At 46.3% G+C, this 15,952-nt stretch overlaps 1 protein-coding gene across 1 annotated transcript in view; it reads left to right on the forward strand.

Annotated features, from left to right (window-relative positions):
• Positions 1 to 5,788: 5,788 nt before the first annotated feature.
• PTPN1 (protein tyrosine phosphatase, non-receptor type 1) overlaps positions 5,789 to 15,952 on the forward strand; it is a 70,644-nt gene continuing 60,480 nt past the window's right edge. Inside the window, exon 1 of the mRNA XM_006881634.1 lies at positions 5,789 to 6,051. Coding sequence (XP_006881696.1) covers positions 5,989 to 6,051 — 63 coding nt within the window. The 5' untranslated portion in view covers positions 5,789 to 5,988. The remainder of the gene's footprint in view (positions 6,052 to 15,952) is intronic.

Consider the following 15,952-nt stretch of genomic DNA (forward strand, 5'->3'; position numbering starts at 1 on the left):
TTGGTCCCACAGGGTATTGGGGACACTCGTTAGTAGGGGAAGGTGACATCGGAGCCAAGGCCTATTGCATCCTGAGCTCTTAACGTAGCACCGTCTTCTAGGAAAAGGACGAGGACCAGCATTACCAGGAAATCGGCTGACGTTGCTAAGACGGTTATCCTTGGGAGGCTTGGTCAACAGCCATCCTTCTCCCCTAACCACTCTCCAGGGCATTTTCACAAGTTTAATGGGTCACTGATTAGCAGTGCTGATTTCCTCTATTAGCCAGATCCGTGAAGGAAGAGCTGGGGAAATCGGACCATTCCTCAGGCGTGGTCTGCCAGGAAGAGGCTTTAGTGATTGTGACACACACACACACAGCCATTTGTTTATTTTTCTAACCAGTCACCACTGAAAGATTCCCAATCACCACCCCAGACTGCTGAGGAGAGACCAAGGACTTGGCTGGGGCCAGGCCAGGCCTTGGCAGAGGAGCCTGGCTGTGTAGATCAAAGCCAAGGTTTCTCAGAGCCTCAGACAGCTCAGCTCTCACATTCTTCCTCCCGACAAGGGAACACCAGGTGCTTGGGACCACAGACAAGAAGCTGAGAGGTCCCTGCCCTCAAGGAACAAGTGGGAAGAGAGAGGCGGAAAGAAGCCAACAAGTAAATGAGCGGAGGAGTTTCAGACAGAGCTGAGTGTCGGGGTGTGAACGCTCAAGGCCATGTAGCAGAGAGGGACCATATGTAAGAAGGGGGGCCAGGGAGGACCTTTGTGGAAAGGTTTGACCCCAGACTTGAAAGGTGAGAAAAGGTGCAACGGAAGTGACCCTAACAGAAGGAACAGTTGCTGTGAGGGTCTTTTTTTGGGGGGACTACCTTGATGGACTTGGGGACAAACAGCAGACTGGCAGAGCTGAAGTGGAGGAAAGAGAGTGGCAGGAGAGAGGTTGAGAACTGTCCGGGGCAGGTCCGGCAGGTCTTGTAGACCAGGGTGAAGAATTACTTGGGATTTATAGTGGTAAAGAGCTGAGCTGTCAACCCAAAGTCACGTGGTTCAAATCCACCAGCTACTCTATGGGAGAAAGATGGGCCATCTCCTGTGAGGTTTACTGCTCTGAAAACCTGCTGGAGAGGCAGCTACAGGTGGGTTCCGACCAGATGGCACACAACAATTCTGAGAAGATGAGAAGTCAATGGGTCGATCTACATAGTAGAGGTTCCCCATTGAATGACTAAAAGAATGGATGTAGGCTGATTGAGCTGGTACCTGAAATTACAGGATTCGCCTGGAACTGATAGTCTTGATGCCCCTAGAGTGGGTGCAATGGTGACCCTCTAAGTCCTGGTCCCCTAGCAACTGTGAATGTGCCCTCGTTTGGAGAAAGGGGCTTTGTCGGCCCAGTTAAGGATCTCAAGATGAGATTGATTTGGATCAACTGTTGTTGTTGGTGGCGCCATCAAGTACAACTCATAGGAACATTTTGAACAACAGATCTGAACCACGTCCTGTCCTGTGCCAACTTCACAATCTCTGACACACTCAAGCCCATTGCTGCAGTCACTATCTTAATCCACCTGGTTGGTGGTCTTCCTCTCTATTATCATCTCTCCATCTTCCCAAGTATGAAGTCCTTCTCCAAAGAATAGCCTCTCCCAAAGTATGTGAGTTGCAGCTTCACCATTCTTGCCTTCAAGGAGCACTCTGGCTGCACCCTCTCCAAGACATGTCTGTTTGTTCTTTTGGTAGTCTGTGAAATATTCGGTACTCTTCTCTAACACTACATTCAAAGACATCAATTCTTCTTCTGTCATCCCTTATTCACTGTCTAGCTCTCAGCAGCATAGCAAGTGACTGAAAAAAAAAACATGATTGGAATCAGGCACACCTTAGTCCTCAACTAACATCATTGTTCCTCAGTAATTTGGAGAGGTCTCCAACTGCAGACTTTTCCAGTGCAGACATTTCTTGATCCCCTGCCTACTGGTATGATGAGTATTGATTCTGGACCCAAGATGAAGATGGATCACCTGAATGGGCCCTAAATCCAGTGGCCTGGACAGAGTAGTCCAAACCTGCTGTAGTCCAGTTGGTTCTGCCTCAGGGTGACTCTATGTGTTTCAGGGTAGAACTGAGCTTCCTACGTCGTCATCTTTACGAGAAGGAGTTTACCAGACCTTTCTTCTGTGGATGGGTCTGCATCTCCAACCTTTAGGTGAATGGTTGAGTGCCAACAATGTTGCTATTGTGAGACCTAAATTCTATGATGAGTGTCTTTGTGAGGATGAGGATGAAGGCGTTTAGATGAAAGAAGAGGAGGAGACACAGAGAAGGCCCTGAAAACAGAGGCAAAGACTGGTGGGATGCTGCCACAAATCAGGGAAAGTTAAATTAACATAGGAAGATTTTCTCTTAGAACCTTCAGAGAGATGGGGGAATCTTACCTTGATTTGGGGCTTCTAGCCTTGAGGGCTGTGCAGTATTTTTTTTTTGTTGTTATTTTAAGTCACCAAATTTACTGCAATTTATAACAGCAGTTCTATGAAATCAATGCAGGTATTCAATTTCCCAAGCTTGGATCAGGCTTGAGCTGCACAAAGTCCCCTCTGCCCCATACTTCCACCTCCAACAACCCTGAGCTCCTGTCATAGTTTGGGTCCTACTTTATGGCCACTCTGGTCACTGGATGGCACTTCCTGTAGGCATGAAGGCCACTTGGGCTCAAGATGGGCACTTGCTTCCTTCTTGGCTCTGTGCATGGGAATAGGAACAAACCAACCCTATAGTGTACACTTCTGGGGCTCCAGAGAGACTTGTTGATTGGTGCTATTGGGAAGATTTCAACTTCTAGCTACTCCATGGACAAGCAACTAAGGATAATCAAAGAAGAATCAATGCGACTGAGTTATGACATTGGAAAATAATGCTGAGTATCCCATGAACTGATAAAAAAACCCAAACAAATATGTCATGGAGAAAGAGGAACCATCGAAGAGGCAAGGATAGTAAAGGTTCATTCATCTCACAAACTTTGGGCATGGGGTTAGAAGAGGGCAGTCCTTAGGAAAGGGCATTAAGCTTGGAAAGTTGGAGGGTCAGCTTGATACAGGACTCTGATGAGATAGATCAACAGTGACTGTAACAATGGACTCAAATGCATCAGAGGTGAGGAGGATGGCACAAGATAGGGCAGGGTTCAGATCTATTATTCATAAAGTTCCTATGAATCATAGTTAACGTGATGGCACAGGACAAAAACAAATCCATGTGACAACATAGAACTACTCCTTAGAGTTTCTTGGGGTGCAATTTTTATACAAGCAGATGACAGGACTTTTATTTGCCCAGAGCTGCTGATGAGTTTGAAAGTTTCAATTTTTAAATTTTTTTTAAGCAGCTGAGAACTTACTCGTTGTACTACCTGGATAAATAATAAGAGGGTAGAAAGCAGGCTCAACCCACAGGGCATTAAGTGGGCCAAGACTTGACGCAGGCAGTTTCTAAGTGTGAGGTTCCAAATTCCTCACTTGAAGGGACACCTCTTGTAAATGCTGCCTCTTCCCTGAAAGGGAGCTGCCTTGTAAACAATTGCATTTATTCAATAAAAAAATTATTAAAATAAAAATTTACTTTCTAGGAGAGAAAGACCTCGGATGAGCTGGAGTGATACAGTTAACTTGCACAGTGAGGGCTCCTGTGTCAGAATCAGTGAGATTGGCTCAGGACAGGGCAGGCTTCAGAGCTGCTGTCCAGAGGGTCGCTATGGGACTCAACACTCAACAGCTCATAACAACATTTGTTATTTGAAAGTGTGTAATAATGACACTTACTAATAATATACAAAGAGCATTACCGTTTGCAAGCCTAACATTACTTCTCTAAGATAAGCATTTTTCTAATGTACATTTTACAAAAGAAGCACAGAGAAGTTAGGTAATCTGCCCAAGGTTGCACAGCTGGTATGCAGCAATGCTGGATGGAGGCCCAGGAAGCCTGGCTCCAAAGTGTCTACTACCTGAGAGACTGACTTTGAACTCTGCCTTCCAGAACAAGTGCTGCTCTGCACAAGTGGATTTTGCCTCAGAGCCCTTATCTGAATTATGGGAATAATAACAATGACAATTTTGTAGGGCTCTTGGGGGCATTAAATGATAATGTGTACTTGGAATGCAGGTACAGTGCCTGCCACAGGCACTAAAAGAATGAGTTGGAATTCAACCAAGAATCCCAGGTAGCTAGCTACTCCAAGAGGCTCGGAATGGGAACAGGAAGAGAGAAGATATAGTCCTCTGTGGTGGTTGTTGGGCGCTGCCCTTTCCGAATCAGCTCATAAATGAGCCTCCAGGGAGTTTTCAAAAACAGCTAATTGCACCGGAGGAGACTGTCCATCTTTCTCCGAGAAGTAGGTGGATCTGCATGTCTTTGGGCTGGCAGGGCAACTCCTCACCATTAGACCACCAGAGCTCTCCTCTGGCCCCACAGCAACTCACAGGTGACACAGAAGGTGCCCCGCCAGACAGAGGTGGACGGATTAAGCTAGATCTCACAGGAAGACGATTTGACCAGACCTTCTTCCTGAGGGTTTCAAGGACCACTGAGCATTAGAATTCCCCAGGACTGGGTGGTGACCAAAGGTAGCCAGTCTTCTGGAGTTGGTCCCAGAAATCTGCATCGCTCAGCGCATTTACCAGGTGATTTTCACGCATCAAGGAATGGGAGCTCCATTGAGCCCCAGCTGAGCAGGATCAAGGTGGGCTTTCAGGGAAATGCGGATCATCGTAGGATCCCCTGGATAAAGACGGGACAATGACTGTTCTCTGTTGTTGTTGTTGATTGCTGTTGAGTCGAGCGTGACTCATAGCCACTCTATGAACAAAAGACCTAATGCCTTTCCATGACTGTCGTCATTTCACCAAGTTCATAGAGTTTCCAGAGGCACGTGGGTTAGGAAGTAGATACCACTCCTGCTTGCAGACCTGTTTTCTATCTGGGAGCTCCACCAAACACTGTCCACATTGGGAAACCATTCTGGTATTTGATACCCTAATGGCAGAAGGTTCAGCATCACAGCAACCCAGGTTACTTCATACAGCACATTGACAAAGAGTGATGTACAAAGTGGAAGAGTCTTCCTCCAGATATAGCAGTGGTTAAGTGTTGTCAAGTCGAAAACGACTAGGTATTGCACAAAAGATCTAAACTCTGTGCTACGACTAATATTTCTGTACAGAACTCTGTTCTATAACTACCATCATTTCTGTACATTTAAAGAGTTTAGAGAGTTTGTAGAGTTTCCAGAGGCATTCAGTTCTAGGACGTGGATGCCACTCCAGCTTCCCAGCATAAATCAATCTGGAAGCTCATCCAAACACTGTATATAATGGGTAAACATGGTATTTGACAAGACTATGGAACGATGTGTATTCTTTAGAGTATTGCAGACAGGGAGCTGTAGCTCTTCCTCATCCTCTGGCCAGAGCTGGGCGGTAAGAGTAGGGCATACAGTCTTCTGCCCAATACTGCAGCTTGGAGCACTGAGGCCAGGACCTTGCGGCAGGACGGTGTCAAGGTCACTGTAACTCTCAAGACTCACTCCTTGCACGCCTTGCAGCCCCAAGAGCGAGGTGCCCAGGGGGTCGCCTAGGCGACGGGCGCGCGCCACGCCCGAGGCCCCGAGCCCAGGCGGGAGGGACAGGCGCGCTCCCGACGTCGCGCGGGGCCGAGGCCACTTCCCCCGGCACAACCTCCTGACTCCGCCCCGCGGAAGTGTTGCGGACTCCGGAGCGCGCTGATTGGCTCTCCGGAGCAGGGGGCGGAGCCCCGGCAGGCGCTGTGCGTACTTCCGGTTGACAGGGGTTGACATGAAGAGGCAGCGGCGGCGGCTGGGGCGGCGATAGCGGCTCGAGTGGATCTTGCGGTCGCTCTCGAGGCGCAGATCTCGACGCGGCCTGCAGCTGCCGGACAGCGCGGTGGGCCGAGGAGGAGACGCAGCAGCCGCCCTGGCCCGTCATGGAGATGGAAAAGGAGTTCGAGCAGATCGACAAGGCTAATAGCTGGGCGGCCATTTACCAGGTGCGGGCGCGCCCGCGAGCGCGCAAGCTCTTCGTTTAGGCCGCGGGCATCCTCCCCTAGAGCCGAAGCCGCGTTCCTCCTCCGGGGTGGGGAGGCCCCTCGGTCACAGCCTTGCGGCTTGAGGATTCGATCCGGCGGCGGCGGCGGAGGCGCCCCTCCTCCCTTTGTCCCCCCCGGGTGGGCCTGCGTCTCGCATCCTCCTGGGATCCCCCCACCCACTGCGTATCCTGCAGCCCCGGTGACCCCTGGAGCCGCCTCCCCAGGCTGCCTGCGCGAGCTCCTGGCACCGCGCGACCCCGCCCCCCTGGCCAGCCCTCTTTGTCCCCTGGGGTGGACCTAGCACCCCCCCCACGACTTCCTTTTCCAGTCGGGACCACCTCATTCTCTCTTCCTTTGTCACCCCCTCCACCCCCCACGCAAGGATTTCTTCCCCTCCCCCTCACATTTCCTCTCCTCGCATCTCGCTGTTCTCAGGTCCAAGGATGACAGCCCCTTTCCCCTTTCCTGTCCATTCATCCGATGGCTCTTGGTCGGCCTGCCTGTTCCATGCTGGTCCGCGCTCTCGGCGCTGGAGAGGCCGTGTTGAGCATGGACTGGCGAGGCCCTAGCCCGAAAAGTCGGTTAGGGCAAGACAGACAAACCGCAAAGGGGTGATTGCAGAGATGGTGACACATGTGAAGGAAACAGAAGATCTGAGGGAGTGGAGAGCCTGGGGTTGAAAGGGGGGCTACCTTAATGAGGAGAATTAGGAGAAGGTCTGTCCCCTAAAAAGAGATGTCTGCTCTGTAAGCTTCACGAGGAGAAGCAAGCGCTGCTGCAGGGAGAAGAGCTTTTCAGCCAGGAACACGCAGCCACTCCCAGGGCCAAAATAACACTCTTGCAAGCAGGGACTGGAAAGGGTTAAAGCTTGACGCTCAAGTAGCATCTTCCTAGTCTGAGCAGAGGGGTTATCCGTCTCCTGTGTGTTACCAGGCGGGTAGTGATGGTTCGTAAAATAGGTTAGCAAGAGAGAAAGGTTTCCCACCTATCTCTGAAACATCAGATTAAAAACACGGAGAGGTCTGCCTCCACAAACAGTTAAATGCGCTAAAGAAAATACTCCCTCCCGATTAAATGTCATTGCGGGGGTTGTGAGGGTTAACCAAAACCACACTGGTGTCTTAAATAAGCAGTACACAGAATAGAGAGATTTTGTTACTGGTGTAAAGAGAGAAGGCAGGTTTGGTTTTTCTTTCTGTCTCCCCCCTCCCACCCCCACCCCTTTTCCTGTGTTCAGCTTAAGGCTCAAAAGGCAAACTGTGAGGACCATCAGCTGGTAGTATTAAAATCTATTTTGAGCTCCTCTTAAAAAGGGAAAAAGGCTTTAAGCACTTCTTTGGTACGCTTGGCTAACAAAGCCTTTTTTTGGCAGTCTTGGTTTCGTGTGGATTTGCATTGGGCTTATTTGATAGGACTCTTTGTACTTGGACTACAACGTATAATGCCTTCAGAGAGACTAATATAACGTTGCCAGATCAGAGTAATCCTTGGAAGTAGACTCGATCAATATAAAAATTGGTATTCTGTGCTTCGTCTCCATGAGCTAATTGAATGAATGCCGCTAGTGACTTTGAGAAGGTATGGACAGATCTGTGCCTCAGATTGAATGCACTAGCATATAAAACGATCTTAAATGAAAATCGTTGGTCCGAAGGGTCAGGCTTGACTGCAGTATATTCCATCATGAGTGAAAGCATGGAGGAAAAAACCCTTTTGTACCAAGACTGACTCAAAAATGAGTTTGATTTTTATCAGTTTTAGGTCTAGGTGGTCTGATCTGTCAAGAGTGCGTTAAGCTGCCAGCGTGGAGCCTGTTATTCTTCGGTTCATTTTCTTCATTTCTCTTGAGCGTCCCTACCCCATTCGGACCACTGAGGCTTGGTCTCGACTGCTTTCTGTTGAAATTTCCCCAGCTTCTCAATGGACTGCCATGCTACCTACTGGAGATGGTTTCTTTTTTTTTTTTTTTCATGTGTGTGTGTGTGTGTGTGTGTGTGTGTACGGTCAAATCAGATCTGACTGGTACAGGAGATTCTCCCTCCTTCTCCAGCAGAACATCTGGTAGATTCGAACTGTTTACCTCTGGGATTGCAGTGCAGCTTCTTGCCACTAAGCCACGAGAGCTCCCTGTAATGGTTTCTTTTGACTTTAGAGAAATGTCCACTGAGGCTTTTCTTACCAAGCAGATTGAAAATTAAGAACTTTTTTCCTTACAAAGGTTGTCATTGGCTCTTTATTGTTTAATTGTGGTATTAAAAAAATGGGCACAATTCAAATGCAGTTGAGTCTAAAGTGGCAAATTTTCCCAGTTTTGTGTGAGTTTTCCAAAACCATTATTTTTCAAGAATGTCATGTACTTCTGGTGGATAGAAAATAGAAGTTTCTTAAAAATGACTGTTGTCAAGAGCCTGTCAAAATGAGAACGACTTTAGACCTATGTTGTGAGCTGCTTGTTGTTGTTGTGGTGGTGGTATGCCATTGTGTCAGAACAACCCATAGCTGACCCTCCAGTGGGTTTTCAGAGGCAGTAAATGCAGGGGAGGAGAGTGCCCATCCTTCTTAATATAAGGTGGCATAATTCTCTCTCCTGATGCTGACATCTTTCTGAACTAAAGTAAAAAGATGCAAGAACTAGGGAAAAGAATAAAGGCTGAAATGGACTTTTGAGTGTTGAAAAATGTGACAGTTTAAGAAAACTGTTTCGGGTAGAGATTCTCAGCTAGCTCAGTTTGATAGTCAGTATAGACCTGTTTTTACTCTTGAATCCTAATAATAGCACAGATACTAATGAGCATTTGGTAGTAAAACAGTCTGCTTTGACGGCATAATTTAGATAGCTTAAAAAATTGTTTTCTAGCAGTTAGCAATTGCATGCCTTGTTTGAAAAGTGGAAATAATGCTTGGTGGATTTCAAGCTTTAGTTGGCCTGGCTGCCAAGAATAGGGGAGGTAACACAGATATAAAAAGAAGACCTGGTTTTAGGAGAAGAGAAGAGAGAGCTCGAATGAATGAAAAGAATATGATACAGTGCCCTCCATCTGCTGCTTGAGAGGGTTTGGATCAGGTGCTTTGCTCTTATCTCCAGATTCTTTGGTTCCCTGTCACTGTTCACTCTTTTCACTGTGAATGATTTGATTGTTTCGCATAAAGGAGATGGCAACAATAGCCCTTGACTTGAAGGCAAGATTTATTCCATGCTAGAGGCAGCCTCTGTAAAACAGGCCACTCTTCAAATTGACATTTGTTTTTATAGCTGCTTTCATTATGAAATGCAGTCTAATGCACGAATAGGTTAAAATGCATGTCATACAGTAATCTGCCAACATTCTTTCCTGCTGCAACAGTTTATGTTGTTGCATTCCAAGGGGGGAAATGGTAAAGCTTCCCAATAATGTTTATTTTGTACTATTCTCTCCTGAGACAACAAAACAAAAGTGTATTTTGGTGCAGAGAAGAAAGCTCTATACACTATGACTCATTGCACTTAAAAAAAAAGAAACGGAAATGACATGGAGAGATTGGGAAGTTCTAGTCATCCTGCGTGACCCATAAGATCTAAATGTTCTTCTTAGTCCTGGTTTCAGTGAACTAAATTTAGGCAGCTGAGCATCCCTTTGGAAATGGTGTAAAGGCCTTCTTAATTGTTGTGGCCCCGTGTAATTGAACTGGGAACGTAAGCCGCAGCAGTGAGGAGAAGAGGTGTTTGCTGTCATTGTTTGTTTAATGTCACTGACATGTTTCTAGGGATAGTTGGGTACTCTCAGAAGTAAGTAGACCCTGCCAGATGGTTCTGCAAAGTCAGCTGAGCTAACGGTCATGCAAATGGCTTTTAGCTCCCAGATAGGTGCTGTTAGGGTCCCCCGAGCTCCTCACTGCATTTTGCATTTTCGCTTGAACAAGTTCCTCCAAACACATAAAAATACATGGTCTGGAATAATGTGATTGAGCGAGTACTGAATTTCATAATGGAAAATAAGGCATCGTGTGGGAGTTTTTCAGACCATGAGCTGTTGAAATAACTGCCCTTTCCCCCCTTGTTTTCTTTCTCTCTTGTTGTCGTTGACGGTCTGTGTTCTGCAGCTGATATTTTAGGCTGCAGAATTCTTTGGCCAGTGTTTGTTCTAGGCTGTGTTTTCAATTTCAGGTCCCTTTTCTTAGGCCTGCCTCAGCCCAGATGTATTTCCCATGGTTTCCTCCAGTGCTTATGGTAATTAGCCCATGTTCTCCAGGTGATCCTGACACCTGAGCTGGACTTTTCCAGGAAAATGGGCCTTCTCGCTGGGTCCATGTTCCCGAGTCCTTGGAGTTTTGCACCGCTGGTTTCCCTGAAGGTGTTGTGGAATATCCAGAGATGCTGTGGTCACTGTGGCCTCCGTTCCCTCACTGCTATGGTCTGGGCTCATCTTGGGCAGTGCTTTCTAGTTCACACTGTAGAGATTAGTGAAACCACATCACTCCTGGATCAAATGTTTTCAAAACAATGCCTGTGTCCGCTCTGCTTACCTCCTTCGACTGTTTCTATTGTCATGAAGTCCAAGCCTGGGAGCCAGCTTCCGGCCACCTCCTCCCATGTCCCTTCTGTAGTAGCCACCCGAGAAGATGCAGCGTCCCCCACGTCCTTACCTCTCTTCCTTCTCTCGTATTCTTTAATGATTTCTTTAGAAGGTCTCTCTGCCTCCTCCTGGTGTGCACCTCCCAGCTCTTGATTGTGTGTCCCGGTGTGTGTTCATGCCAAGCCTTCCTCAGTCCTCTTCTCACAGGAGCTCGGCTTCTGTCCTTTGTGCTTTCCTGAGGGTTGATCCCATTTTTCTCATTCACCTGTGTTTTCTCTGCACCTGGTGCACAGTAAGTGTCGACTGGAACAGATTTTGAACACTTTGCCAGGGTCTGACATCTTAGTAGAAAGATGTCTAAGATATGGTTCCTGATCCCTATTGCAGGGAATCGGGGGTGGGGGGTGTGGGGGGAAGGTGACAGGGAAACAAGGTAGATCAGCCAGCATCCTATCAGCAGAGGTTAGCCTGCGAAAAAAACCACCACATTTCCACTCACAGCCGAGGAAAATGTGCATATTCTCGACTCTGGTGGCTTTGGGTGCAAGTTGATACTGCCAGTTTGTTTCCCAGAAGCTTTAAATTTAACTGTAAATTTGCACTTGGCCTGACGTGAACTTAATAAGGGCACCTGGGATGTGAAGTCTGTCCCTCCGGTCCTGAACTGACATGTCTGGGGTTGCGATGACTCGGTTCAGTGTCGATGCGTTTTGAAAAATTGTTGCATTACTCTGCCTGCTTCAATTCTTATTTGCTCTCATGTGTCTTCTAGGGCTCTGCCTGTAGTTGGCTCATAAAATATTTTTTTATCATGGGATATGAAGTACAGCTCTTTATAAAGTAAGAACTCTCATAAAGATCTACGATTTTTACAAACTGTAAATAGTCAAGATAGTTTCTTTGGCTTTTGATCAAATCACCCTCTGAGCTAAAAAGAGTAATTAATCTAGGTTTTTTTCCCCCTGTAGTATCTGGTCTCAGCTCTAACAATATGAAATAAGTTTTGAGGGGGTTCAGGCTCTTCCTTTGGAAAAAGGACTCTGAACGAACCCAGTCACTAAGGTACCACTGTGTAATGCAAATCCCCTTTATGTTCTCGCGGAGCCCCTTGCTGGCACAGTGGTTAAGGTGCTTGGCAGCTAACTGAAAAGTTGGTGGTTCGAATGCACCAGCTGCTGTGTTGGAGAAAGATGTGGTAGTCTCCTTCCCTAAAGATTGTATCCTTGGAAACTCCACAGGGCAGTTAGACCTGCTCTGTCTCATAGAGTCTCTATGAGTTAGAATAGACTTGACACTCATGGATTAAATTTCACAAAGAGAAATTTAAGGTTCCCAAAATAATCCTTGCAGAACCTGCCAGGGTAATGCACTTCTGTAGGGTTGTACAGGGTAGGCAGGTGGAATTAGGCTTAAAAGCCTAGTAGTTAAAGGCTCAAAAGATCAGTTGTGTCCCCTCTGGCCTCCCCCATGGGGTGGAGGTATTGCATGTTTTTACATTTGATTTGGTGGTGGGAAAATGAGTAACCAGGACACACTGCTCTGCCTGCAGCTTTACTCTGAGTGGCAGCCGGGTGGTTTTTCCTGTAAAAGATAGAGGAACTGATTCTTGACAATTTACGAAAACTTCAATTCCAGCTAGGCCCATAAAGACCAGCCACCCCTTATGTTTTAATTTTAGGGGGAAACCACCCCCAACCCCAACAGAACCTCTATGTGCCCTCAGTTTTGTTTGAATACTATGAGAGGCTGCACATCTGCTCTTTTGAGAAGGAAGTCCCCAAGTCTCCAGCCTTGTCAGATGCGTGCTCTGCTCTGTGTGGGAATCGTGTGCTGAGCCCACTGGCTCCTCTCCTCCAAGACAGCATGACTGTCAGGAGGTTCTTGGTGATGGACACTTGGAAATTTTGTAAATATCTGAAAACTGGACACAGGACCTTGTCTATGGGCTTTGTTCCTGCCCCCACCCCCCACCCCCGGGAAAAAAAAGCAGCTAGTGTAGCTCCGCAGCCGGTTGCTCTTCAGAATTTGGTGCAAGCCACATTGCATATGAAATAATAACTACAGAAAAAGGGCTTCCAGTCTTGTGTTGTTGTTGTTCATTTGTAAGCTGGTTCAGTATGTCTGAAAGCTTACTCTTACCAGGCAGTAGAGGGCTCTGGGTCCTCCATGGTGACTAGAAAGAATTAGAATTTCAAGAAGTGTTTAATATGAACTCGCAGTGTAAACATGGCCAGTGAGCAAAGAGAAAATCACAGTCACTGTTTTCTCTGTAGGAGTCCAGGTGGTGCAGTATTTAAGAGCTTGGCTGCTAACAGAAAGGTCAGTGGTTTGAACCTACCGGCCACTCTGCAGGAGGACTGTGTGGCGGTTTGCTTTGTAGAGCTCGCTGCCCTGGAAATCCTGTGGGACAGTTCCACTCGGCCCCGCAAGGTCGCCGTGAGTTGGAATCAAGTCAGTGGTAGGAGGTTTGGATTTACTTTCTAAGCTTTTTCCCTGGGAAATAGAGAATTATTTTAAATCTACTTAAGCCTAGTCCTTGCTGCCCCAGAAAACTCGGCATCTTTAGTTGAGGGTTGACCACTTGCTGAGTAAACCTCGGGGCCAAGAGGCTTTGGACGTGGCGCTCGCTCTCTCACCCAGAGGCTCCTTCCAGAGACCTCAGGCCTGTTCCTTTTAGAGATCAAGGGGGAAAAGCCTTGCTGTGCTGGTGGCTTCTGAGGCCGAGTGACACCACTTGCAAAGACAAACTGAACATCACAAAACTAGGTTTCCAGAGTTGTAGTTCTTAATTAGTGATTAGTGAATGAAACCCTTTTTCTTATCTCAGTTACTCTGTTATGAAACAGTATTCCCCCTTGCCTTTTTTTCCTTCCTTATAGTCTTTTATTGGGACATCTCTTCCTTTGACGAATCTTATGAAGAAATTGCCACACCAAGTTCCAACCAACAGTTGGCTACTTATCTTCCCCTGCCCCCCTTTATGAGAGCTGGTTACTCAGGGGAGCCTACACTCTTGCAAATTATTTACAGGAAAGTGAGCATCAAGTAATTACTCCAAATAGTTGGCTTTCTCTTAAGAACACAGGGTGAAGGATGAGGTCACTTCTGAATTTAACTTCACTCAAGAGAACAAATAGGCAAACTGCATTAAGCATAATTCAGTAAAGTGGCTTTAAATTCCCCTGATGGTTGGACATTTGTCACTGTTGTAAATCTATCCCGGTTAGGTTGTGTACTGCCTTGCTGTTCAAACAGTCAGGGCCTAGTCTGCTTCTGCAAAGTGTACTTTCATTGGGACATAAATGTTTATGTGGCTAGCTTTTGGATAGAAAAGGACCTATGAAAAGACATCCAAGTGGGCTTTTTTGAGGGAGGAGTTGTGTTTCATTTGCTTTTATTACTGTTTTGCTTGGTTGTTTTGACCCTGATTTGAACTGTATTTTAGCATCATCCTTCAAAAGCACTGCTGTTACTGGTGTCTGGTCCCTGCTGCCAAGGTCATCAAGATCTTCCTTGGAGGCAGGGGGAAGCAGAGTGGTATCGAGACTGGAAGTTGACACAAGCCACATCAGGCTCTCTGGCACAAGCACAAATTTCAGGAGCAACCCTCAGCATATCACGTGGTTTAGTAACTCTCCAAGTATTGGCTGGTCCACATCTTTTTAAACATTCCTGGAAGCTCGTGCTTATGGGGTGGCTGTGTGTGTGTGTGTGTGTGTGTGTGTGCATGCATGCATGTGTGCATGCGTGCTTTTTATTGTGATTTGTGTATAGAGCAAATTGGTTTTCCATTCAACAAGTCATGAGCATTTTGGTTTTTTTTTTGTTGACTGCAATCCTCACAACATAGCAGTACTTTGCCCCTGTTTTGACTATTTCCATTCATCCTTCTTGCCTCCTGCACTTTACCCCGAGCTAATGCTATACTTTTGTTCCACTGCGACTGGTTGTTAGGGGGAAGTGAACTTCCCAGGTGTTATCACCTTATAGTCTCTGGGTTATTCCATTGTCTAACAGACAAGTAAGCCTGATGGTTTTAAGTTGGTTTATTTTGGCTTTTTCCCATTGTGTTGAGTGCTGCTCCACATGTTCCTCCCAGCCTTGTTCTCTTTAGACCTTCCTGATGTGATCCCTTTCAGGGAAGTTGGGGGAGGGGCGTCATCTGGTATGGAGCTGGGGTTCAAGTGCTCTCTTAGCCCCCATGGACTCATTGTCGCCATCCATCTTTGATTTTTTTCATTCTTCTTTGCTCAGGACAGGGAGAGACCAACAGTCGTGTTTTCGATGACCGTTCACAGATTTGTAAGATCCCTGTCTCTGTTCTACCAAATTGACCTTGAAACTGAAACTGTGACCCTAAGCCCCTAACCCAGTGGTTCATCCTCTCAGCGTGTTTGGTTATGGCTAGTGGATGTTGGACTTCAATGAGTCTTTTATGTAACTTTCTTGGTAACATTTCCAAAGACATTTAAACATTTCTTCATGTCTTCCTGACCATTTTCCTTAAATCCTAGAACAGTTGTGCCATTGACAGGATTGGATTTGTTCTGTTTATACCACTAGTAATTAAATGGCTCTGCTGTTTTCTCTTTCTTTTCTACCTCCTGATAAGCATACTTTTGAATGTTTTGAGTCCACTGTGATGGATGCACTGTGGTGGTTGGTGGGTTCCATACTTATCTTTTCACTACTTGTTTTCATTCCTTGTGAACTTGAACCTTCATCAGAAAACATATTAAAAAAAAAATCACCAGTGGTTTGTCAATTTTATTGACCCTTTCAAAAAACCAGCTCCTAGTCTTATTGTTTTAATTGTTTTTCTGTTCTTTATCTCGTTGATTTCAGCTCTTGTCCTTATAATGCCCTTACTTCGAGAGGCTGTAGGATTAGATTGTTGGTTTTTTTCCATTTGATGAAGGTGTTGAGTTAGATCATTGATTTTTTTTTGTCTTTCTTCCTTTTTCATGTGTGTACCTAGTTACGAACTGCAAGAGTAGCTGAATTTTAACAAACCTATACTTTTTTTTTTCATGATTGCATATTTGTCAGTTAAGCCTCTCCTTTTCCATCTTACCTTGTTCCCTTGTCTGATGGCAGAAGACATTTGTATTTCTCAGCTGATTTCAGTTCACTGAAGATTTTGCTTTTGCAAAGCAGGGGATGAATGGCTTTCAAAGATGGAAGCAGACTTTGGAAGTGGCAGGCTGATGTGTCCCCAGCTGTCAATATGAAACACAACTGGAAATAGGTGTGGTTCAGCCCCTAAAGCTTCCTATCTTCAGGGCGGGAGGGTGGTTACCATCCTAACC

This window comes from Elephantulus edwardii, unplaced genomic scaffold (genome assembly GCF_000299155.1).
Source record: "Elephantulus edwardii isolate Elephantulus edwardi_28Jun2011 unplaced genomic scaffold, EleEdw1.0 scaffold00015, whole genome shotgun sequence".
Lineage (NCBI taxonomy): Eukaryota > Metazoa > Chordata > Mammalia > Macroscelidea > Macroscelididae > Elephantulus > Elephantulus edwardii.